Source organism: Poecilia latipinna, unplaced genomic scaffold, assembly GCF_001443285.1.
Source record: "Poecilia latipinna isolate Pla-1442-1.1 unplaced genomic scaffold, P_latipinna-1.0 Scaffold640, whole genome shotgun sequence".
NCBI classification, from domain to species: Eukaryota; Metazoa; Chordata; class Actinopteri; order Cyprinodontiformes; family Poeciliidae; genus Poecilia; species Poecilia latipinna.
In genome coordinates this window covers 116,152-141,835 of record NW_015113256.1, presented here as the reverse complement: position 1 = coordinate 141,835, position 25,684 = coordinate 116,152, and the positions used below count along the sequence as shown (strand labels likewise).

Genomic DNA, 25,684 nt, shown 5'->3' with positions numbered 1-25,684 from the left:
AATTAAAATAAGGTCGATAGGTTTAATTTATCGTGCGATTAATTGATTTATCGTTTATCACAACAGGCCTACTTCAGACTCAGGAATATTGCAGCTCGCTGTGTTAAATAATCCGTGTCCGTATCAGGAACGAAAATGAAAACATCCTCAAAGAATGATGCTCTGAACTCAACCAAAGGGAAACATTGCAGTAATCCTATCGCAGTATATCGAACGCTGGGGGATGTTTGTGGGTTTATAGTGGAGGATTTCAGCTGCTTTTCAAGATCTACAACTGATAACACCAATGTGAATTTATGTAATGAAATTGTGTTGCTTCCATTAAATGAGAAATACAATTAAAATCACACGTGAATAAGTTTGTTCAAGTGATAAGTCATTTTAAAAAAATGCCACTTCATCATCATCCAACTACTTCCTGTCATCTTCTTTGTCGTTTCCATCAGTGGTAACATCCAGTAGTTGATCATGTTTTATTATGTTTTATTATCATGTTTAAATCATTTAAATCAGAAAACAGTTTTTTTTTTTCTTTTCAAAATTTGTGCAATTACATGACCAATGGAGATGCAGCCAGTGTCACATGATCAACCTCTTCCACTGCCCCTTTAGTAACAAACGGCAACAAGAGGGAAATAAATATCGATTGTTAATATCGGCCCCGTTTTATTTACTGGACGGATACCGAAAGATTAAAAGACCAGTAATATTGACCGATGCCGATATATCCTTCATCCCTAATATATTTGGGCCTGTTTGTATAAATTAAAGAAAATCCTTACTTCAAATTTGTATCCCAGATTTTACTTTCTGGACGTCTAACTCTCAACAAATGTTTGAAACGGATCTTCAAAATCCTACGATGGGTGTACGAAAACTTTTCACCGGCAGCAGGTCACGACCCCCAACCCTAAGTCTGTTATGGTAGGAAGACATTAACTCATCAGCTATAAAATGTAAACCAGTCAGGAATTTCAACCACCAGTCGTCCTGATTTACTCGTCATCAGGCCGTCTGCACGGATCAGGATCAGCTTCCAGACTTTAGCACATTGTTCCCTGATGGTGACATCCTTCCTCCTTCCAATGCAAAATTTAATATATAGAAACTAATTCAAACTATCATAACCCAAAGCAAGTCATTTTTGATATGTCGGCTGACATATTTTAAACTAGATTGAGTCGCTGGAGGAGGGCAGACCTGTGACTGCTCCCGTTTTTTGTGGAAGGAGAGCAGAAATGCTGGGAAGCGTTTGTGTTTTGTAGAGCTGCTGCCTCCCGACTGTCACCCAGGACCAGCTCTAATCTGTCTAAAGCAAAGAAATTAATTACAGCGAGCTTTTATAAGCTTATTAAAATGTGCTCTCCTCCCCCACGTGTTCTCTTTGCTCTGCTCCTTTCTGCTCTCGTTTTCATCGTCCTCTCTGATCTGTCTTTCCTTCCTTTGACCATTTCTTTTTAGACGTCACCGCTCGTTTCTGTTCAAGTCTTCATTTGTTTTACACCTATGACGTTTGTGGTTTCCCTACCTCCTTCCCTGCGTGCTCTCGTTCTTTGTACTTCTTGCTCTTTTGAGGTTCATTCACACCATCACTGCTTAGTCCTCTCTAATCGAACTCTAGTTTGCTTGCCTCGAATGTCGGGTTAATTTGGGGAAGTGGGAACGCGCAATCAAAAAAGCGAATTCTGGTCCGCCTGAAATCCTCTGTTAAAGTGAACTCTGTTGCAATTTGAATTCATTTGTGGCCAGAGACTGCTCTGTAAGCAGGGAGCGGGCTATGATGCAAGGCATTCTGGGTAAATACAACCCACTAGCGAGTCTAACGCTAGCTAGAGAAATGTCTCCTAGTGTTTTGCCAAAGACAAAAGAGGAATCCTACAACCACTGAAATCTGATGCTATCCCAGTTTTGTTTAGATCAGGGGTGGGCAACTCCAGGCCTCGAGGGCCGGTCTCCTGCAACTTTTAGATGCGTCTCTACTTCAGCACACCTGAATCAAATAATGAGGTCGTTAGCAGGACTCTGGAGAACCTGACTGCACTTAGGAGGTGATTCAGCTGTTGGATCCAGGTGTGTTGGACCAAGGAGTCATCTAAGAGTTGCAGGACACCGGCCCTCGAGGACCAGGATTGCCCACCCCTGGTTTAGATGGTTGTGCTCAGGAAGGAAGTTGTGCTCAGTGTCGTCTTCTCAGGTTTTGTGTCATCATCGTTCTTGGTGTAGCGCCACCACAGGCGAGGAGGGTAACAGGTTTTTCAAAGGGTTTGGTTGATTTGACTCAGTGCAGTGTGAAAGCAAACCGCAGCAGCCGAAAATGTAACAAATGTTGCAATTTGGTCCCCAATGGAACGAGTCTGCCACACTATCAGGTTTGAAAAGACTCTTACATCCTTCCCTTTCTCCATCCTGTCTCCTCCAGGCCATTGATAAGTACTGCCGGGTCAGTGGAGGCTTCTCCGGAGTGAAGGACGTCTACTCGTCCAACCCGACCTACGATGACGTGCAGCAGAGCTTCTTCCTCGCCGAGACGCTCAAGTAAGTTTGATTTGAAGCAGTTTCCTCCTAAACACTTAGACGGTTTCCCCTGTAGAAGTCCAGTATAAGTTGGGTTTTGCCCAGAACCAAAGCAGTAGATGGTTTATGCCTGTGTGTTTGATGCAGAGGGAACCCCTGGTTTGGTTTTCTGTCCCATCAGTTGAACAGCAGCTCAGAGTCTGGGGAGTATTGCTCTGGTGGTTCACTGCTTCCCCCTGGTGGCTGCTCGGTGTAAATGATCCCCTTCAGGCTCTCTGCTGCTTTTCTAACCAGTTTCTCAGGCTTCCTTTCCAGTCTGGAATTAGAGCTCACTATTTTCCAGGTCTGGATAAATATGAAAGAAATAGATTATGGAACAGTGTTTGTATTTTCAGACTTTATTCACTTTATTCCATGATGTAAATGTTTTGTCCTTCATTTGTTCCTTTTCCCTTCCTTCTTTAATTCCTTGCTGCCTTGTCTTTATCCTTTATTTCTGTCCTTTTCTCCTTCCTTCCTTGTGTCTTTCTTCTTTTCACTCCTTAATTTCATCCTCCCTTACTTACTTTGTGTCCTTCCTTTAATCCTCCCTCCTTCCTTACATTAGTCCCTTTTGTCCTACTTTTATTCTTCCTCTCGTTCTTTTCTTGTGGCCTTCATCCCTTTCTTCATGCCTTTAACTTCTTTCTGTCCTCTCTATCTTTCTTTTTTTCTGCCTTGATTTATCGTGCCCTTCCTTTACACTTGATTTCCTTCATCCTCCCTTCCAACCTTTTACTCTGTCCTTCCATCCTTTGTTCCTTCTCTTTCCTTCCTTCTGTCCTTCCTTCATCTGTCCTTCTGTATTTTTTCTTCCTTCATTCCTTTGTTTTTCCTTCCTTCGCTCTGTCCTTTCTTCCTTCCTTCTGAGTCTCCTTATGTTCTCCCTCATTCCTTAGTCACTTCCTCCTTTCCTTCTTTCCTGTGGTGTTTCTTGTGTAAATAATAATGTTTTGTATTTAAAATGTCAAACTGAGCTAAAAGAACTGAGAACTTCTGTATCTGTAAATATCTGGCCGTTTTACCTGTAAAAACCTGGATCTCTCTCTAAACCAGAGTGTCAGCTCCAGCTGTGAATAAACAACCTAAAGTGACATTTCCCAGCTGCCGATCAGACCTCGGCTTTTGACTGGGATTGAAACGAACACCGACGAGGCTTCTGATGCCACCAGCGTGTGTGTGTGTGTGTGTGTGTGTGTGTGTGTGTGCCTGTGTGTGTGCCTGTGTGTGTGCGTGCATGCGTGTTTGGTGTGTGAGCTGTGAAATGTCAGCTGCCACGCCGGCCGCCCGCTCCCTGAGACGCTGACATTTCAATCCTTATGAGTTTGGAAGCCTTTGTGTCCTTTTGTGTTTGTTTTTCCTCCAGTGTTTGTCCCAGCTGAGAGAGTCCCATCAGAGCAGCAGCTGCGCTCTGATTGGCTGCTGCTCGCCTCTGATGGGCAGATAAGCAGCATTTAGGAAACCACATCGCTCTGTTTCCAGTCGTGTGGATTTGGCCTTTTCTCCTCTTCTGTTGCAGCAATTAAGGAATTAGTTTGCAAACTGTATGATGTGAAAATTATGTTTATAAAATCAAATGAAATGTTGACAAATTTAGGTTTTGGTAATAATAATATAATAAATCTGGGAACTGGGCAAATCAGTATTTGAAAATGAGTTTAAACACTGTTTCAGCTTCTCTGAATAAAATATTTTGTTGATTTGGATGTGATTAAGGCTAATGAATTTTGTTGAGAAAAAAAATTAATTCCATCTGAAGAAATCCAATCCCAGAGCATGATGTTGCCACCACCGTGTTTTTCTGTGGGTGTTGTGTCTCTAACAGTTTTCTACCTGGCATTTTAAAATAGGGGGTTGTACACTCTGTACCTTCTTCAAATCAAACGAAATTAATGCCACGTTTGTGCAGCAAAAATAATTTTTGTGATGCTACAATTTTTTAAAATTTGAATACATTTCTGGAGGTCGCAGAAGGTCAACCAGCCCCTCCCACATTTATGAAAGCAAACAAAATTTGTGCCAATCATTATGCTACGTTTGTTCTGCTAAAATTTTCATTTGTGTCGCTTTTTTTTTTTTTTCTTTTCTTTAGATACCAAAAGTTCAACCACCCCATAAAGTACCCAGTCAAACAAAATAGTTGTTTCATGAATGTGGGAGGGGCCGGTTGACATTCCATGACCTCCGAAAACTTTAATCAATGTCGTAAAAAGGATAGCGGCACCAACAAAAGTGACTGCAGCACAAACACAGCTGGTTTGGAGTCAAATTTGTTTGATTTTATAAATGTGGGAGAGGCCGGTTGACCTTCCATCACCTTTGGAAACATTTATTAACATCTCAAAACGGATGGCAGCACAAACGAAGCATTGTTTATACTAAATTTTTTCTGATTTGAAGAATGACGGAGGGTTTCAGCTTCTCTCAGGTGATTTAAACTTTTTAAAAATGTATTTTCCAGGCATTTCATTAAAATCCTTATTATATTTTGTTGGCAAAGTTAATGTTAAAATATTTTAAGCTCTTAGAACTTCAAATTTACATTTTAGTTTTGTTTCTGTTCAGTTCATCTTAATTTGATTTATCTCAATATTACAAAAAGGAACATGTTGCTTTTTGTTTTCTAAATAAAGGAGCCAAAAATGTCGTCTTCATAAACACCTTGTAACAACATTGTTTTATTCAAGGTTTGCTGTCATGTTGAATTATTCATTTCTCCCTCTGCTCCCTTTACCTACCCCTGCATTGCCCCGCCCCCTCCCTCCACCATGCCCCGCCCCCTCCCTCCACCATGCCCCGCCCTCAGGTACCTGTACCTGTTGTTCTCCAGTGACGACCTGATGCCGTTCGAGAGCTGGGTCTTTAACACCGAGGCCCACCCGCTGCCCGTCCTCCACCTGGGCAACATCACCCTGCCCGGCAGCGAGCCCGCTCAGCGGTAGACGCACATGCCCGCCTCCTCCTCTTCCTCTTCCTCCTCCACAGCACCAGGGGGCGCCACCTTTCTGCTCAACCCTGCCCACCAACCCCATCCAACACTGGACAAACTTCCATGGGAACTCTTCATCTGCGTCCGGACTGCAGACATGAGCCAGAGGAGACGGAGAGACCGCAGCCCAGAGGAACGGACTGATTCTCTGGATCTCCCTCTCTTCTTCTTCTTCTTCTCCTATTTCTGTGTCCTCCTCTCTGACTCTCACTATAGATCCGTGTGTTTGTTGCTTCAACCAGACGGACGGTGGGTGTGCTGCTCAGCCTTTTCTCGGCTCTGAATCAAAGAGCTCCAAATGAGAGGCTTTATTTTTGTTTTTTTAATTTGATTTGACCAAACGTCCTCCATACTGACTCGAGCCGAGGCCCTAGGAGTGCAAACTGAAGGATTACAGAAATGGACACTTGAAGGGTTTGTTTCCCCTCCACGCTAACAGACTAGTGGACATTTTACAGGGTCTGTTAACGAGATGTCGGGGTTTTTTTGTTTTTGCATTAATGGCGACAGGGTCGTATGAAAGCCCTCCACTTCTCCTCCCCTGTGACCCGAACCCGTTTCCTGTTTGATCATCAGATGGTCCAAGACCTCAAACTGTAATCAAATCACCTCTTTACAAGCAGGTGGGGACAACAGTAACCACCTAATATAAAGCTGTTTTTTTATTTTTTTTTTTTTTGGCATTATGGAACATTTTGAGAGAGTAATTAAAGAAGAACAGCAGCAGGCCTCCATGTACCAGTCTTACCAGTTTCTGTCCCATCCTAAAACCATTCTGCTGCTGCTGCTTCACCGGATGCTGCTCTTTTATCCGTTTTCTACAGGTTCCCCCATCATCTTCCCATCACTTTTCTTTTTTTTTTTTCCTTCCATCCTCTCTCAGATTTTCTCGTTTCCTCCGTTTTCAGCGACGCCTCGCTTTTTGGTATACGTGTTTGTGTCGGTGGCTCTGCTTTAAATCATTTGTTTGTGCACTTTGTTACGGGACAACTCTAAGGACAAAAGAGTAGAGTGGTGTAGCACTGAAAGAGGTGAATAAATGATTTCAATACTCCTCGGCGCAGAGCTTTCATCTACCACTTTCTGTGTCCGTCCACCGTCTCAGTCATGCTGTTGCTGGTTTCCATCTTTATGTGAAAACAATCTAAGTTTTTTGATTTGATTTGAACCTCAACCTCTTCAAATCCTCATGATGTCAAATTATTCAAACTTCAGTTGCTTGTAACAGATGCTAAGCTGCATAAAACATTTATGCAGCTTAGCATCAAAATATAGCTGATGTCTCCAGAAAAGTTAAAATATTTTAACTTTTCTGGAGACATCAACTATATTTTGTACTACGTCTTTAAGGCTATCGACGTGCCATTTAAAATGCTGAAAGCCCTATACTGTTTTTACAATTTCTCCCTTGCTTTTCGCTCATGATGTTCATAACTACTTCCATGTTCAAAATTAAGAAATATTTTGAAAAGTTGTTGCGTTCAGAACAACAAACTCTCAATGGTCACCCATTACAAAAGCAGTGATTGCTATACTGAGCTCATAAGGCGGAGATTTAGGAGCTGATTTATTTACCAAGGAAGGGAAAGAAAGGAGGAGTGTTCTTTGAGAGCAGTAGATTGGAGATCTAGTAGACTGGCACCCGACTCAGGGATTTCAAAGCACTTTGTGGTGAGCCCGGCCTGACAGAGTGATGAAAACTACAATAAGAAAATACTGAACTTCTGGCAGCATTCAAGAAGAGTTGGGCCCTTCCCACCCAGACATGATTTTAGTTGTATCCGCGATGACTTTTTGGATGTTTAGACTGTCCGTTTCTGGTCTCCCAAAACGCCGGATCTGTGTGGACGATAATTTTTGAAACCAGGTTCCAGAGTCCATTTCTGTGTTTCCGTCTGACCGTGCCAGCTACATTTATTTTGAGGCTATGATGGCGTTGCTCCATCTCTCTCTCCATCCAGCATGCGCCTCACTTCCACAAATGACAAACATGGCGTCATTCTTTGTTTTTCGCGTCGTGCTGCTGACGCACATTGTTTTTCTTAACCATTCACAAAAATTTGTTTCCGTTTGGATGGAGCCAAACTTTCTACCGTAGTTCAGACGAGCTTTGTTACCATGGTAAACACAGGGGTGTTGAAGGACTTTCCTCCAAACTACTACGTCACCAGAACACCAGTGTTTTACTTGTAAGGGTTAAACTGAACAGCAGTGAAGCTGTCAGCATTTTTTCATTGGTTCCTGTCAGTCTTGTAAACTTTGTCTACAGTTAGTTTTTTTTTCTTTTTGTTTTTTTTTTTTTTTTTTTTTTTCAACATGTCACCTAGTTCTGAAAGTCAGAATCAATTCAGATTTATGATCCATTGTTTGGCCCAGACACTACGGGGAGATTTAAGAATATTATATGAATAGATTTATTGATATAGCTTAATACTTTCAAAGTAAATCAGATGCTGTCTACATAAAAAGTGGTAAACGCCAGTAAACAACAAAATTTCTCGCCTGAGAACTTTATGCTCACAAACAACACTTGGCTTTCTACACTAGCTTTTCTTCTTTTTCATTTTTGGTCGGTATTGTCTCCCCATCCTCTCGGCTCTGGGCTGAAGCCAAGATACTAAGTGTGTTAAAATGGTTTGATAAAGGAAAGCAAGAGCGCTCACTCCATCTTTTTTCCTGCACTGCCTCATATTCACGTTAAGAAAAGCCTTTGTCAGTTTTTTGTTTACAATTACTTCTCTGCTCTAAAAAATTATTTTAAACAGTACTGATTATGATTTCAGTTTTACACTTTGAGAAGTTTTAGTTTTTTGTTTTTTTTTTAGCTGTGATATTTGCCCCTTTTCTATCTGTACCTCACACTGAGAGCTCAGTTCTTCCTCATGTCGTCCTTCCAGAGCGTTTTACCGCTGATGCAGCACTCAACTCTGAACCCGTTTCTCGTAAATCCCGTCCCGAGCGTTTTACCGTTCGACGTGGCCGGCGCTTGAACCCGCCTCGTTAAACGGACCCGAAACCGACAGAGGCGAAGAAACAAACACGCGTCGCATGGAATAAAAAGAAACCCGGACTCAAGCCAGATGGTGTAAAACGATGCGAGAGGGGGAATAAAACGGAACGATAACCGCCAAAAATGAACCGCGGTGAACCGACTACAGGGGGAAGCGGGCGCCAGGCAGGAATCTATAAATAAAACGGAAACGGGGGAACTCTCCTGTCAACATGTGTTGCATAATCAAATCATTTCACTTCTGTTCATTATTATTAAAATGTTTCCGTTTGATTAGAGCTCCAAAGAAAATATTTTTCCCATTTCAAGCTTTCCACACGCAGAAGACACGTTTAGCTGAACAATGCTAAATAATGTTTACTTCAGTAAGGCGCGTCCAGATCGACGTCATTCCTGCAGCGGCAAACTAAATGCAGTGATGAAGCAACGCTGGGATTTTTATTGTTTTCATTATTAGTGTTTCGCTCCTTGGTGACGTCGGAGCCGGTCACCCGGCTTCCCAGCTGCACCTGGTGGTGTTGGCACCGACATGAAACCTCAGGAGGTTCACGCGTGGTTTCCGTGGCCCCGCGTCACGCTGACTACAACTTCACACCAGTGTGACGTCAACGCCTGGCTCGGTCAGGTCCTGACCTTTGAACTGCTTTTAAATTCAGATTTGAAACCAGGCCAGCAGAGCAACACCGGTTTTCATCCTGTTTCAGCCACAATGTTCATGATGTCAGTCAGTGCCTTCCAAAAGTGTTGATGCCCCCTTGAATCTTTTTACATTTTCTCTTTTATGTGAACTTTAATGCTTTTTTTTTTTTTAAGTGTGTAAATTGTGAAGTAGAAGGAAAATGCTACTTGTTTAGTTTGGTGTTTTGAGTTGCTATCAGCTTTAGCCATTTAAACAACCTTCTGCTCTTAAGCTCAGTCAGATTCTGTGATAATATCCATAGAGATTATTTCGGATCATAAATGTCTGAAAAGTTTATATAAAATACATAAAGCGAAAACTTGTCAAAACGATAGGACTTCTAACAGACTTTTCACTTTATTTAAAACACTCCGTACATATTAATTTCTTGTTCCATATCAAATTAATATAAAACCAACACTAAACCTTAGTGACACTAAATAAAGCTATCAGAATTTTATATAAGGTAAATCTTATAGAACATACTAACAATCTATTCTGTCAAATATCTTCAAACTAATGGATTTGATTTATTTAAAAATGCGACTAATTGTGTTTAAAGCTAGAAAGAGATTATTGCCAACTAATTTCCAAAAAGTTATTTGTCTTAAATGGAAATAACAGAAGGAAACTGTTTACAACAAAGGTGTGTTTCGGTTTATGGAGTAAAATTACAGAACTGTTTGGATGAGGAGATGAAAAATGGTTACCTATAAATCCATTCAAAACAATTTATAAGGAAGAATGATCAAGTCTTGTACACTTCTGATTTAATAAGGAGAACCATACATTGGTTTCAGCTGGTGTTGATTTATTGCATATGGCCCTGAAAATCATTATTGAGAAAGGGGCGGCTTTATCCTGCTCCCTTTTCAGGGTTTTCAGTTTTCTTGATTAGATGAGACTAAAAACACAAAATCTAACCAAATATTTTTACTCCAGTTTCAATTGCTAATATCTTAGTACAACTGAAATAAGACAAAACTGCCAGTACTTTTTAAAAATATCAGTATTGGATAATTACTGACTTAAAATGTCGGGTCGGACTAAATCCTGGAGCGGAGTGCTTCTATCTGAGGTTTTAGCTGCATAACGATGGAATCCGATATATTTCTTGGCCTGATATCTAATCGGACCAATTCCCGATGTCCGTATCGGATCAGGATAGCCCTAATACTCGACATAAATATCAGATGGACTGTTTACTGATACGGAGACCTTTAAAGCCACTGTTATTTAGCTGTGCTGAATACATACATATACATGGCACACTCCTTTTTTTTTTGTAAAACATGTCTAGAACCAAGCATAACATATCTTTCCCTTTACACTTACCAGTCACTAACTTTTTGAAGTTAGTGACTTCAAAAAGTTAGTGACTTTTTGAAGTCACTAACTTCAAAAAATGCTTTTTGAAGTTAGTGACAACGTGTGGAAAACGTTCAGAGGGTGTGATTACGTTTTTTTAAGGCACTGTGAGTATTTTCATCAAGCCGGACCCGCTCTGCTCTCTCTCTCCCTTTGAGTCGTCTTTCCTTCTGATCGGTTCAGGTAAACCTGGCCCAGATTTAAACTCTAAATCGCTGTTTCCTTTGCGGATAACTAGGAACAGATCTTGCTGAGAATATTTTTTTTTTCTTTTTCACCAAAATAGGTGGCAGCGCAGCCAGACGTGGTTACATTATGTACACAAGTTAGCAGCTGCATCGTAAAAGCTGAGGATTTCCTCTGAAGTTTTAATTGAAGCGTTGAAACCACCATATTAGGAGGTGGTTTCTTCTCTCCCCCACTCGTCTCTTCCTTCTCTTTTTCATGTGTGCTCATCGTTTAACACGTCGATAGAGTTGAATTCATTTCATTTTACCCATCAGTCACTTCATTGATGCAGTGCAGACTTTGCTCTCGCCTCCCTCTGAACGCCACATCATCACCACCGAGTCCATGCTGAGGAGGAAACCATCAGGTCGCTGCAGCGACGTTGATTTTGACACAACTGAGTGTTCTGTATTTGTATTTTTACTGAGCTACAAAGTAAGATTAAAGTATCTGTAAATATGTTTAAAAGTGAGACACATCCAATAAAGATGTTATGAAAAGTGATCCGTTTCCCATTCGTGTTTTATATTAAACTCGGCAGTAAATATTTAAACATTGCAGCTGGGTTTTTATAAAAAACAAATTTTATTAGATGAACTCTGGTGCCATATTCTTGACTGAGTATTTATCGTATTGTGTATCATTTATCGTGATAAATTTCTCCTGATAGAAATTTTAGTTCATTGCCACAATAAATCCCAATTAATGATGTTTAAAACCACCCAAAAGTGTCCGTATTGTCAAGATTGTTAGGTTTGCTATTCTCTCCACTGTCTGTTCAATGGAGGCATCAATCAATACCAATAAATGTGAAAATGCAGAGCAGTTTGGGGAGACAAATCACACTTCTTTATGTGACTGATGCCCTGAAGAAGCGTGTTACAAATGGAAATGTTTTTCAAGAGCCGTATTTGTGTTGGTGGGGCTACAATTGCCATGACACGGAAATTTACATTTCAGCATTTCTTTGTGTTTTTTGTGATGCTTAAATTTCCACCATTTCATTTAAGTTTTGTTTTTAATGCAGTTCTCCTCTCTGTTAATTTATTTTCCCGAAAAGACTTCTGGGACTTCAAAAGAAAATCGACCGGGTAGCAACATTAGATCATATTTTAACCACAGAAAAATATTTCGTTTCAAGGAAAGCTCAGTTTGAGCTTCTTCAGCGTCTCCTGCTGAATCCAGGCAGCTAATTCCGCTTTAATTGACCTTTTTAAGTGAAACATCATCTGCAGTTGTTCCAGCTGCATTTGATGGTTGAGAGATGGCTGTTGAGCAGCTTTCAGATGGCGCTGACGTAGTCGCTGTGACGGCCGCTGATGAGAACGGAAGGACTGCTATTTAACTCCGAGCATCGCTGAGTCAGGCAGGCAGCTGGAATATCAGCAGCATTTCTCAAAGCATCTCCTGAGTAAAGCCTTTGGCTCGGTTGTAAAAGAACCGACGGCGGATCCGCGCCAAACCCACTTCCGGTTCGTGTGGCTCGACTGAGGCCGTCACGAACGAGATAAACTTGTTAAAATTGAACAACCTGGCACGTTGCTCCGTCTTTTATGGACAGTTTGAGCTCCAGTATCTGTGGAGTAGAGGAAATGTCATTGTTTGTTGCCGTTTTAGGCAATGTTAACTTCTGGATATAAAATAATAAATGTTAATGCAATACAAGCTGAATGTGAGCTTAAAACGCCGGAAGAATCGAGGTTTGGACCTTTCCTGTAGCGCCACCGTCTGGTTCACAGACAGCTGTTCACAGACTCGTTCAATAAGTTGTAATATTAGAAGTCCATTTATTTCAGGGATTTTGTCACTAAGTGAAACACGTTATGTATAATTTAATTACACACAGATGGACGTTTTCAAGCCTTTATTTTTGTTAACTATGATCATTTTCCAACTTGAAGCTAATTTGTTTTTACAAATATCCAACAAATCTTTGTGAAGAATTTTATTTGCTTCGTGCAAAATGAAATTGTTATGGCTGGGTGATTAATGCTGCCACATGATACGGCAAACCATTTTGTCCTTTAATCAAACAAGAAGCCTGGCCTATTGTAATAAAACGTCTTACCCTTAAGGGGTTTAATAACCACAAAGTAAATGCACAATTATGACCGTATGATTTGCCATATTTCCAACACTACATCAGACAAATAGAAAAATAACACATTTTTAATGGAAAAAGCTCTTCGATCCAGTTTTTACTAGAATGTAGCCTTTATGTATGTTTAATACCTGCTTAACGGTTTTTATTTTTAAAAGGTTTGTTTATTGTGAAAATTCAGTCTCATTGGAGTGCATAGTCTAGTTTTTTTAATATGACTGTTTAACAAATTTCCATAGCAACCTAATGGTGTCAGGAGCAAGAAAATATTTTTTGGTTGTAGATTTGAATGTTTTATTCCAGCAAATTTAAATGTGAAAAAGGATAATCACATTTTGTCACCTTCCTAAAATAATAGCTTAACTCATTTTTGCCAAGTGATTTTTTTATATGTATTCTTTAAATCATCGTCCTAAATTTGCCTGAATCACAAAAATCACTTCTGACTTCACCCTTTACTTTAGAAAGATAACAACACTGATATTGAAATAAACCTTGTTCAACTTATTAAAGAAAGTAACCCATTTTTTCCACTAAATCAAAGATGCTGCAGTCGCATTCATTCTCTGTGTCGTTTCTTTCTGCAGCACATTTAAAGACAAGAAAAGGTTTTCCAAGAAATTTTGAGATAAAGTGAAATGTTACAGAGCACAGTACGAAAAGAATAAAAGTTTAAATATAATGAATAAAAACATTAACTGACTCTCTTCATCTGGGTTTAGTTCATTGTTCTGTTGCTTTTGAAGCAGCAATCACAAAAAATAAGCTCAACCTAAAACACCCATCATGCCTCCTGTTTTTAATCATTTACAATAGAGGCTGTTTCAGTTCTGGGCCGTTTGTCAAAACTTCACAGTTGACTGATGTAAATCAACAAACGGTGTGTGTTGCATTGTGATAGCACTCTTCAACAACGAGATAAGGCTGCTCCTTTCTCAAGCACTTCACTGGAAAAACATTAGATTTCACAACATCAGCCAGGTTTCTCTGCGATCGATCCACATCTAGATCCCTGACTGGAGAGAACCGTAAGGAGCCTGTTTAACTGGATTATGTTCTTAACCACAGGAAAAATATCACACCCTATAAATTTTCTTCTAGAGAATTTTGTGGGGAAGCTCCTTGGAAGAACAGTTTCCACTGTAATACGAAAAACGGCTTAAACTAAAATACATCACTGGTTCTTTTAATGCAATTCTGTTGTGAAAAACCAATGCAGTTATTCATTAAAACTGAAAAACCTGCCAAAACCTGCATTTCATCACCTCCCTGAAATAATGGCATATGCTTTTTTTTCTTTTTGTCTTGTCAAAATGACTTTTGGCAAAAAAATAAAAAAGACTTTGGCTATTATTTTAGGAAGATGGCAATTTGTGATATGCATATTAAAACATTTATATATATCAGAAGCATTGTTCTTGGAATACTTTCTATGTAGAAGGAAATGCAGAGTTAATTCCAGTAATAGTTTGCTCTAGAGTTGCTTTTGAACAAAAATAATTGTTACACTGACCAACATATTTGATGTGCATTGATGATTTTGATGATGATATTCATCAAAGTCTGTTTACTAGTTTCTCAATTGGTGGTTGTTGTTTTTATGACTTTTTATTTGTGTGTTTTTATGATGTAAAACACTTTGAACTGTCAATTAATTAACATGCATCAATACACACAGTGGTAGCCATCTTGACATTACCAGAAGATGATATCTACAGTGTTCCTTATCTTTGCTCATGCAGCCAATCAGGGCCAAGGAAGATGAATGTCGCTCCTGGATTGGCTGCTTTCCCAACGCCAGCCAACAGTGTGTCAAATAGCATTATGTTCATGTAGTTTAACTTAAGTTGCATTTTCTTTTGATATTGTGTACATGCTCCGTGAATAAAACCGCAAATAAGTAAATGTTTCACGAATACTTTGGAATTATGTTCAATCCAAAGAAAGTATTAAAATAACACTATTCAGTCAAAAACACAGTTAGGGCAAAGAAAACATGAATAATTTAGATACATTTTGTTTCTAAAGACATGATGGACGTGTCCGATTGACGGCATCAGTGCAAAAATAACTAAAACCACCTGCTTTACTATTTTTCTTTTCGAAATGCTATGAAATTTACAGGACATTTTTATGAAGATGTGATTTCACAAAATCTTGTAGAAAAGTCAGTTGTTGACGTCGTCTTCGTACAAAAGCTGTTCCATCTGCAAGGGTTCAGTGACCGTGAGGCGGCTCCTCCTCTTACTTGGGAAGAAGCTTTTTAGCAACAGTAAACACATTTGACATGTGAAGACTTGCGAGACAAGTCATATTATCTGGAAGTTGATCATGATAATCTGGGTGACAGGTTTACCACCGAACGCCTGCTGTTTACACAGAACTGTCCCTGTCATAATATTCTACTGAAGCACATTGCTGCACACATGAGGACCGACCACTGTAACTGCTGACACGCTGCAGTCCTGACGGGGGTAAATGTTTACACGTGCTCCTTCGTGGTGGCAGAAATGGTGACGCTCTTTTAAACACTCCAGAAGTCAAGTATCGGACATTTCAGCGACAAAGCAGTTCAAAGCGTTTTACAAAGACATAATAAAGTAACCAAGAATGAAACAAGCAGTAAACATTACATTTTTGTCAAATGCCTTCACCAAGCAAACATATTTCAGATATATTGATATATGCTGAGGTTAAAATCAACTTCAACAGGTTTAGCTTTGATTTAAAGGAATCGGCGTTTTTGTAGTTTTCTGGAAGTTTGTTCCAGATTTGTGGTGCATAGATGCTGAATGCTGCTTCTCCATGTTTGGTTCTGGTTATGGTCTGCATCCACCAGAACCAGAAGACCTTTAATATATTTTGGTGCTAAACTGTTCTGTGATTCATAAACTAACCAAGGTATTTTAAAGTCTATTCTCTGAGCTTGAACTAATCTCAAAGATTTATACAACTTCCAGAAACGGGGTGTTTGTTCAGGTTTTCCTTTAAATCAATTAGTTTTGCGTCGCCTTTGATGACCAGCAGCTGGAACATTGATCAATCAGAAGCAACACCTAAACAAAACTGGGCTTTAGACTTGATTTAAAGAAACTCTGTTTCTGATATAGCAACATACGTAATTTGCATAAGACCAAAAAGATCTTGTATAAAAGTTAACTGTTGAAGTCATCTACATGAAAAAAAATTTAACTTCTGTTCCTACAAACTTCACCAGGAAGTTTAATGTCCGCCTGGTTTATCCAAAGTGACAGTAGTTTGGATGTGTTTGGGATCATCGTCTTGTTTCAACCAACTGTTTGAGGTGTTGTTCTTCCACCAACTCACCTTTTACACCACTGATAGCAAAACAGACCCTCAGCATGATGTAGCCACCACCATGCTTAAAGCTACTGATTGTACTTTATTTGGTTTAGAGGTTTCTGAGCAAAGCGTACAGAATATGAAAGTATTTGTCTATTTTTCAAATTTTTGTCTCATTTTCATTTTTATTTTCAAATGATTGCCCAACATGGAAGATAAAAAAAAACTAATCTGCAATCTTTTACATTTTAATCCAAGCGAAGCCCAGTGTTTTTGTGACACCTAATATTGAAAACCTTCCTGAGTTGTGACTTTCCCTGCTTTCATGCTTTGCACCAACAGAATGATTTTCTATGAGCTCTGCTTCCCAACACAGCAGGATTACTCTCTGCTTTTGTTATGCATCAACAACAACACACGTTCTGTAGCGTCCCTGTGCGACATTTGGCACCTGCGTCGCGACCACAACAATCAGTCATTCCAAAAATGTCACAGAAAACCAACATGTTTCCATCCGTCTCCGAGGATTTCTGTTACTGCCTCCATCCGCCTGAGATTCCATCTCATTCTGTTACCCAACAAGGGACTCTGTGAATCACACACTACATTTATATAAATAGTAAAGAGTGCCTAACGATAACAAATGGCTTATAAAGTAATTATTTAAATGTCATTTTTTAAAAACTGGAACTAAATACAGAAATAAATGATTAAAAAGAGAATTATGTATTAATCTGATTTTAAAACTAGACAATTATTTAACGATTTAATAAATGATTTCGTGTTGCGCAGACGCACATCATGAATTAATTTATATGGTCAACTTCACCCATCTAAAACTCTGTAGGCGGGATTAGAGCTGACGACTGATTGGCTGCTTCTGTACAGGCCCCGACGGCTGATTGGCTCCTTCTAAAGCGGCTCCGACAGCTGATTGGCTACTTCTGCAGAGGCCCCGACGACTGATTGGCTGCTTCAAGCCGCAAGTAAAGACAATTTCGACCAGGGTTGCTATAATTCTGAGATCAATTTCTTTGCTGTGAAATAACATAAAATAATTAAATAGTTTATATTTATTTACCACAAACGGTGTGTGAGCAATTCTAACCTCTATATCTCTGGTTTGGTCTGAAATATCTCCAGTAAATTCACGAGAGAGCACTAGCTAGCCGGTGTTAGCTAGTGGGCGGGGCTAACATTGACTCAGACCAAACTAGAGATGTAGAGACTGGAGTTGCTCACCTAGAGTTTGCAGTAAATAAATTACAATAATTTTATAAAGTTATTTCCACACTTTAAGAGAAAATATTGACGTTAGAGTCGTAGCAAACTTGGAAGAAGTTGCTAAAGGGTTTGTTGGATAACTTGTTTTTGTTTGTTTGTTTGTTGCAAGCCGTGATTTCAGCAGAGCTAATAATTCAGGTGATTATTTAGCTGTTGACTCATGACAGCCCGAGCTTATTCAGGCTTGTTTACAGCGATTGGTCTCTGTCACGGAGGAGGACGGCGGTTTGCTGGAGTCACGGATTATCTCAGCTGTTTACACGAACACAGAGAGATGGGCCGGAGCAGCGGGAAGGGCTGAAGGTGAGCACGAACTGAGCGGTGAGTCAGGGCCGACTCCCAGAAGCCTCCGCGACGTTTGGGGATTTATTTAGCCGTGGTGCTTCACTCTGATGACGGCTTGGAGGGAAGACAGTCAACCAAAAACGTTCACTATTGGGAAGAATTATATTTAAATTTTAATAAATAATTAAAAAAAAAACCTCTGTGATTAGGATCTGGATGCTTTTTGAACTCGTCCGCTCATGAAGTTCATTATTTCTTTGACAGCTTTACAGCTGGCGGAAATGATGAGAATGTTCGGTCACAAAGTTAACTCCATTCAGATTCAGTTTATATGCTGTAGAGATCTACACAGGGCTGTCAAAGGGTCACTGAACTTTCTCTTGGCGTTTTGTCTTTTGTGATTGTACACAGAGGAAATGCATTGTTTTTAATTTAATCACTTCAGATGCTTTTCTGATTTAACATTTTATTTAAAAAAAAAATCCTCTGAAAAGCCAACAAATATGGTGCTAGTCTTTACTACTCTCTTTTCTACAGCAGATATGGATATAAAAGCATGTGAGAACTTCAACTTTCACATTTCACGCAATATATCCTTTTTATTGATAACATTCTCATTTTCTGAGGCACTGGCAGAGTTTTCATTATCTGTAAGTCATGAGCATCAAAATGATAAAAAAATTTAAGGAGCAAAATATTTCATTGTAAGTGTGACGGACCTCTATTATTTTATGAATCCCACTTTCTGAATTGAGTGAAAAAATATTTAACTTTTTGATTATAGTCATTTTTTGAGCTGTACCTGTATATGAACTAAAGTCAATAAATTAAACAAAAATGTTGTAAAACACTACGATAGGTTTAAATTGTCTTAAGGCACTTTTTTTCTTTTAAAAATTCCTACCTTTATTTCTTTTGTTTCAGAATAGTTGTGCAGCTGTGAAAAAGAAAAGATACCTCCATCTCTTTACAGTACTTTAAGATAAAAACTACACAACATGAGAAACAAAACATTTACCGAAGGTGGGAAGAAAGATAAGAGATGTAGAAAACCATAGTAAGGAGTTAAACTCCTGAATCAGAACAAACTTTGATGGTGACGCTCTGACATACTGGTTGGACATGTGCAGCAAATTTTCGCCTTTCTATCAGATCCAGCGTTAACATTTTCAGCCAACTCAGCTAAAGTTTTGCATCAGTAAGGCCAAAAGGCGTTTTTGTTTTTCCCTCACTGGACCGGCGGTGTGGAATCTGATCACTGGAAACAAATCGTAAGAACTGCAATTGTGGGGTTGCTCTGATCCAAACACCTAACCATTGTCCTCAAATTTGCTAAAATTGCCACATCAAATCTAAAGATAGGATGCTCACTTTGGCTCAGAATCTTCTTTTTTTTTATTAGACAAACAGTGCCACACTTCATTAGCCAACAGACGTGATCTTTTGGCTAATCCTAACAAAAATGCCAACATTTCTGCGTTAGCATTGTCTTCAGTAGCGATTCAGATCACCTGAAAATGCTTGCTTGACCTGTGATGATGTGTTATATGATGGAAAAGTCAGGCCTACACTGGAAGTGATGGCCAAAACATGATGTCAGAGTCTGAGTCACAGAAAAGATTAGGATGTGTTCTCGTCGGCGGACGTAGTGGAACCTTTAATGGCACTCCACTCCACGGCCGTCTGTTTGCTTGCATGGGTACAATATGTGCTTCAAGGCACATGCAAATCAATCGTGTTTGTGTGTGTCACTGTGTTTAATGTGTTAATGGCCCCTGCTGCTTACCGAGCCATGGCCTGGACACACTGAGTCACTTCTCAAATGGCACAAGAGGCTTTGCAGGTAGCAGAAGCCGGATGGGAATACACAGAGCCAACACAGGCCTGCCGCCACTCATCCATAACCAGGAGCGCTACAATAACACCCGCTCATTCCACGGAGAGCAGCTCCATTCATCTTTATTTCCATAATCACCACGCAGATGGCTCAGCGCAAACAGCTTGCTAGAGTCTGCTTGTCTCTCTGCTCGGCCCTGCGTTTAGAAATCCGGCTAGGTTGAGGGTGGAAACGTCTAGCTCCAGGTTGAAATGAAACGCCGACTTATGCTTTCTGAGTTGTTTGATGTTGTTGTGGTCTTTTACTTTGAAACCAAATAGCGTGAGCGTTTTGCAAGATTAACTAAACAGCCTTGTGGCATTTCAGTTTTCCTGCCAAGCCCTTGATAGCTGTCTGTCGGTCTCTCGTTCCCACACTGAGATGTTGATCTCCCCGAAACCAGCCAATGAAAAGTTTTATATACCACACTGTTAGTTCTGTTGTCCGTTTGCCAGCGGTTGAGTCGTTTCCTTCCCTTTATTGATTAATAAGACGCTTTTCAAATAAGGAGATAAAGGAGCATAACAATAAAATCAAAACGACACTCAGAAAGATCACAGAAATAAAGGAATCTGCTAAAAACAAAACATTAAAGCTCTTATTGGATAAATGTGTCTTCAGATTTCCTGATGGCACGAAGATTCAAAGGAAGCTGGTGATTTGTAGGTCACCGGCGGAAAGGCCCGTTCAGCCCAGTGTTGGAGCTTTCTCCTCGTAATATCCAGTTACGACTTCAAGGAGCTGACCCCCACACAAACACGTAAAAGTTCAGACAAATAAGGAGGTGCGAAGCCCTTAGAAGCTTAAAGGGAGTAGCATAAAGTTTAAAATCAGTTCTAAAGCAAACAGGAAGCCGGTGTGAAGGATAACAAACGGGCAGTGTCCAGACTTTGGGAGGTCTTAGCTAACTGGCTACATTTCAGTCACAACAGTCGAGTCTGGAGCTAATGAAAGCATAGATGGCCTTCTTCAGGTCGGGTTGGTTTTAAAAATGCTAACCTTTGGACAAAAGACACACCAGAAACAACCTTGTCCTGACCATGGAGTCGATTTGATTCTTAAATGTAAAATCCTTCTAAAATATTACCCCTTAAATTTTTAACTCTGTTTAGATTAAAAGTCAAAGCTCCGACATCTGTTGTGGTGCTGCTGCCAGACGAAACACATTCAGCCTTTTCCATGTTTAGAAACATGAGAAAATCAGGTTCAACCACCGTCCGACAACAGGAATCCAACTTAGTAGAGATTAGAGATCATTTACCTGAGCCATGGGTCATGAACATGTCGATCAAGATCTCATCTGCATATCTGATAACTAGTACTGAGTTAAAATTGCTACACATGGCAGCATGTAAAGTGAAAAAGAAGAGGGATGAGAGTGAAGCCTTGAGGGACCCCACATGAAACAGGAGCATGAGAAGATACTAAATTATTCACCCTGACAGAAGGAGTTCTACCTGCTTCTTTTGCAGGACTGAATGACCCACTGTCAAAAGCTGAGGTCCAAGGAAACCAGAACCACAAGGGACCTTTGATCAACAATGTGTACTATTTATAAACTAGAGTCTGTACTACGTCCTGATCTAAAGGTTGAAGCTGAATGAAAAGTATTGTTTCTAAAACCTCGGTTAAAGAGATAAATGGTCTAAAATTAAATAAAACTGAGTGATCTAGGTATGTTTTTTTTAAGAAAGAGGCCTACAGCAGCATGCTTGGCTTGGGTCCTGAGAACAAAGTTAATAAAAGTTAGGGAAGCTTTCCCAACAGTAATAAAACCCTCTTTGATCAATAGTTGGAAGACAGTCAAAAGGACAATTAGTGGTTCTCATGTGTTGCACCATCAAAAAGACACTGGTTCAAACTGTTCCTTCATGCCTTGTATTTTACCACTCTGACAGCTAACACTTGCTATTGCTAGTTGTTATCTTGTGGTAAATTAGATAAATGCTTGGAACAGTTCTCAAGAGGAGCAGATCATTACCAAAGGGTAACCTGCAAATGACAACATAGGAAGGTATTCTTCTAAAACCCTGGGAGGTTTTGGATAAGTTATATTATTGGCAAACACAAACCACAAGCCACATTTGCTAATTATGATCAAGTCTTTTAAAGCATATGAACCGAGCCCAGAGTTCTGTTTGTGTGAAGAAAACATTAATAAGAGCTTGTTCGTACGCCAGGCATCGGCGCTCTGCTTTTGAGATCTCTGAACACTTTTGATCTACAATGAGGGTAAAACCAAAAAAAAGCCTTTGAAAATGTTGATTTAGACATCAGAACCTGATCAAAGCAGCACCCAACCAATAATGTGTTCGCAATAAAATCACAAAAGTATTGTCGTGAGGTTTGGACCTACATGTAAGCCAGCAAGCAGCTTAGATAGATCCAAAGGAAGACTTAGCCAATGTCACAGAGAACGACTTACTGGAAACAAGACATGCTTTGGTTTGTTCACGTATTTTCATGTGAAATATGACGTACCTCACTACCAAACTTTAGGAAATCTAACATAAAACATGTTTGAAGACGCACTGGCCTGCCATCATGGTTTGTTTTAATCATTTTAGGTGCCGTACAACCTTTGCATATTTTGCATTTTATCTGTTCCTCACACTACATGGAAATCAGCTGAGCAGCCTCACTCTACTTTCCAAGCTCGGTTTGGTCTTATGTCTTTATTAACATTTGTTAGTTCTCAACCAGTTTATACATCTATATGTCTAATCAGGTAGTTGAATGAACGGTACTAAGGAGAATCTGTGAAGTAACACCTGCATCGTTTTTTGTGGTTGTTGAGCCATAAAGTCAATTACTGTAGGCTGATGTATGTTGTGGTTTTCATACATAGATTAGGTCAGATTACCAATTTACCAGAGTTGCTTCTTGATAAACACCAGAATAAGGAGAGACGATCTTTTAACTTTCTTCAAATTCAGAAGTTGGCATCCATTTCCTGAAGCTTTTTAAAGGACGCTAAAAAAAAAAAAACTTGTATTGTTGTTTTTTTACAATACAACAACTTGTTGTATCTACAATACAATAAGTTGTATTGTAGATAGAACTTGATATTTGCTGGACTACACTTAGTCGGAGTCGGAGAACAGGATCACTAAAGGTCCTTAAAAGAGACACATCTGTCAGGAGAAACAGTTATGATTTTGGGAAAAAAAAAAGAGAAACAAAACATCCTCAATGTCAAAGCAAAAAATTATTTCCCCAAAATTATATTTAACATAAATTAAGTAATTGCATGAATACTCACCGTTTTTCAAGTCAGCTAGACCCTTTTTACAGAACCCAACCTAAAAAGACCTGAACTATCTCTTCAAATTCCTCCTTCTGGACTCCTTCGTTTAGATATCTATAGTCTCGACATCTATTTATGTCGAAACTATTTTCTACTTTATACAGTCTAAGACTTCTTGAATAAAACTCAATGTATACATGTTGCCGCCAGCGCTGACACTTGCATGCTTTTCACAGATATGTTTATGTTTACCAAGGTGTGTTTAGAGTTTGTGCAAAGATCCTCGGTTGAGCAAAAATAGATTGTACAATCCGCTCCGCTTTAAGCTGCAGTGGTGCAGGAACCTCATTATTTATATTTTGTGCATAATAGTTTTGTTTTGGTTGAAGTCAAACATGCAAACGGAGGAAGTGCCTGGCCCAAACCTCCGTTCGGTGACAACTTTTCGTACGTAAATTATGATGTGCAGCCTGTTCCAGGCTCCGACTGACCCCACCACATCTTGGACACTGTTGTGATTCAGATTTTGTGGGAACAGTTCATAAAAGTTTGTCCCCCGTTCTGGCACGCCTTGTCCCACTGCGAGGTCACCGCGCACTGGTAGCCATGATGGTTGGACTGACGTTTGAACAATTCCAGTTGTTAGTTTCTTATATTTTATTACATTTTATGTACATTTACTACACAATGCAGCATTGTATTCACATAAAGTGACGCGCTCTTTTTCATCTGAATTGGGTTTAAGTGGAATTGGTCGGATTGTTCTTGGTTTGGACTGGGATTCAGAACTGTAATCTTTTTTAACATGGACTTCGTTAAATGGTACACACCGTTTTATTTGATACCATTTCAGGCAACAAAAATGAAGTTTTTTTTACCCAGTTTTAAAATTAGGTAAATCCAACCTTGAGTATGGAAAACCCACTAAAGACGCCACCCTGTCATTATTTGGTAACTAAAACCGGGCAACACAAGAGAAGCCAAGATTGACAAACTCAGTGAAGGCCTGCTGTAGGATTCACAAGGGATCGTAGCAGCTAGGTACTGCTAATCAAATGAAATAGCATTATCAGCAAAAAGCAGGACTTTTTGTCAACTTTTGTCAACTTTGCTGGCCTGCAGCTTACTGGTGTGTGTTAGGATATTGCCCAAATGTGGAAAGACATCAGGAATGACCTGAGAAAGGCAATCCAAACTCCATTGTTCTATAATAAGAGAGCAATTATTTGCAAGTGCAAAATAAATGAGGCAGTTCCCAATCCACCCAGGAGTTGGCATCCTTCCCAGAAAATTTGCCCCAAAGGCAGACTGAGAAAAAGTTCAAAAAGTCATACTGAGACTCTATATGGCTCAGTTAGTATGTGAGTATTAGGATTTATGACAGTACGAAGATAGACATAGACTAAAGTACGATCTTTGAAACGGTTGTCAGGAGAAAGCCTGTTTGCTACAAAATGAACATAAAGAGAACATGGCAAGTTTAGGATAAAGTATCTGAATGAACTACGATAGTTCTTGAGCAACGTCCTTTAGACAGATAAGAACATGTTCGGCCACACTCGGCGATATGAAGGCAGCAGTAGCACATCAGCTAACCATGTGCTACTGCAAGCAAGGAAGTGTAGGGGAAATGACTTGGGCTTGTTGCACAGCCTCATGACCTGGGCACCTTGCAGTCATGGAGCTGACCATAAACTGTTTGGTATACCAGAGTATTCTTGTCCAGTGTGATGTCAACACCCAAGGTTTGACTGAAGTGAAGACATTACCCTTTAGGTTTTTTACTGGAGTAGAAATTGAGGATTTTTATTGCAGTGGTTACTCTATGCACCCTTGAAAGATTTATTTCTGAAGGACTCACCAAAATGATCTTTGGTGGGTTTGGAAATTCTTTATCCAGCAGAACTCTGTGTGTTACTGTAAGAAAATAATACAACCACTTAGTTAGGGGGTTCCACAGGGCCTTGTTTGGGCCCCCATTTTGTTCTCTATATTTACTAATGAGTTAGAACGATAACTAACTTCAAATATTTATATTTTTATGCTGATCACACAGTCATTCATCCCTAAATCACATTGTGGAGCTTATAGAGGAACATTGCAGCGGTCTCTGTTGAAATGCAAACAAGAATAATTTTACTCAATTTCACATCCAGACAATTTTTTTCTCCTTTCTTTCCACTTCATCAAGAAGAACTCAAAGAAATGCTTTCGCTTTACACTGCAATGATGTCAGCAGGTTAGCTTCATGTCTTTGCTGTGGAACTGCTGGTGCTAACAGTTTTACAGTGAGAGCCTGAGTGGGGATCCCCTTTTTGGCCACTTCCCACTCTCTGCTGTTATTATGCACTCTGACATGGTGTGTAACCCATTCCTTTAGGGGCTCCCCACAGCACACAACCACAACACGCCTCAAGCTTTCCCCCTCTCACTCAGTGGTTTCAACCCACCTTCTGGTTTTCCCATTACTGCGCAAGAAACTGCATCCTGTCTGAGGCCAGTTTCTTCTGACTTCCTGCTTCACTCACACATAGAGGTGCACATGTGTCAACTGGGAAGTGTTTGAACAGTTCCTAGTAAGTTTTAGTACTTTGAGCCATCGTGCTTTTATAGCTGTAGTAGTTGTCAATCCATTATGTTTCAAAAGTGAATCCAGATGAGTTATGTTTGTGTGTGTTTTTTTTTTTTTTTTTTTTTGGTTGGGTTTTGGGGGAGGGGCGGAAGAAAAAAACCTTTTTTCCTTTAAATTTGAAGGGTTTTC

At 39.8% G+C, this 25,684-nt stretch overlaps 1 protein-coding gene and 1 long non-coding RNA gene across 3 annotated transcripts in view; one reads left to right on the top strand and one right to left on the bottom strand.

Moving 5' to 3' along the window:
- Nucleotides 1-5,972, top strand: part of man1a2 (mannosidase, alpha, class 1A, member 2) — a 119,850-nt gene extending 113,878 nt beyond the window's left edge. For both annotated transcript variants that reach the window (XM_015043580.1, XM_015043581.1), the window contains exons 13-14: nt 2,420-2,535; nt 5,360-5,972. In XM_015043580.1, the coding sequence (XP_014899066.1) occupies nt 2,420-2,535; nt 5,360-5,495 (252 nt within the window). In that variant the 3' untranslated portion in view covers nt 5,496-5,972. The remainder of the gene's footprint in view (nt 1-2,419; nt 2,536-5,359) is intronic.
- On the bottom strand, nt 5,061-11,362 carry LOC106954242 (uncharacterized). Its single transcript, XR_001426324.1, has 3 exons — nt 10,212-11,362; nt 8,745-8,751; nt 5,061-5,074 (listed from the first exon to the last, which is right to left on the bottom strand). It is a non-coding gene; the product is annotated as an uncharacterized LOC106954242 (long non-coding RNA).
- Nucleotides 11,363-25,684: the final 14,322 nt, after the last annotated feature.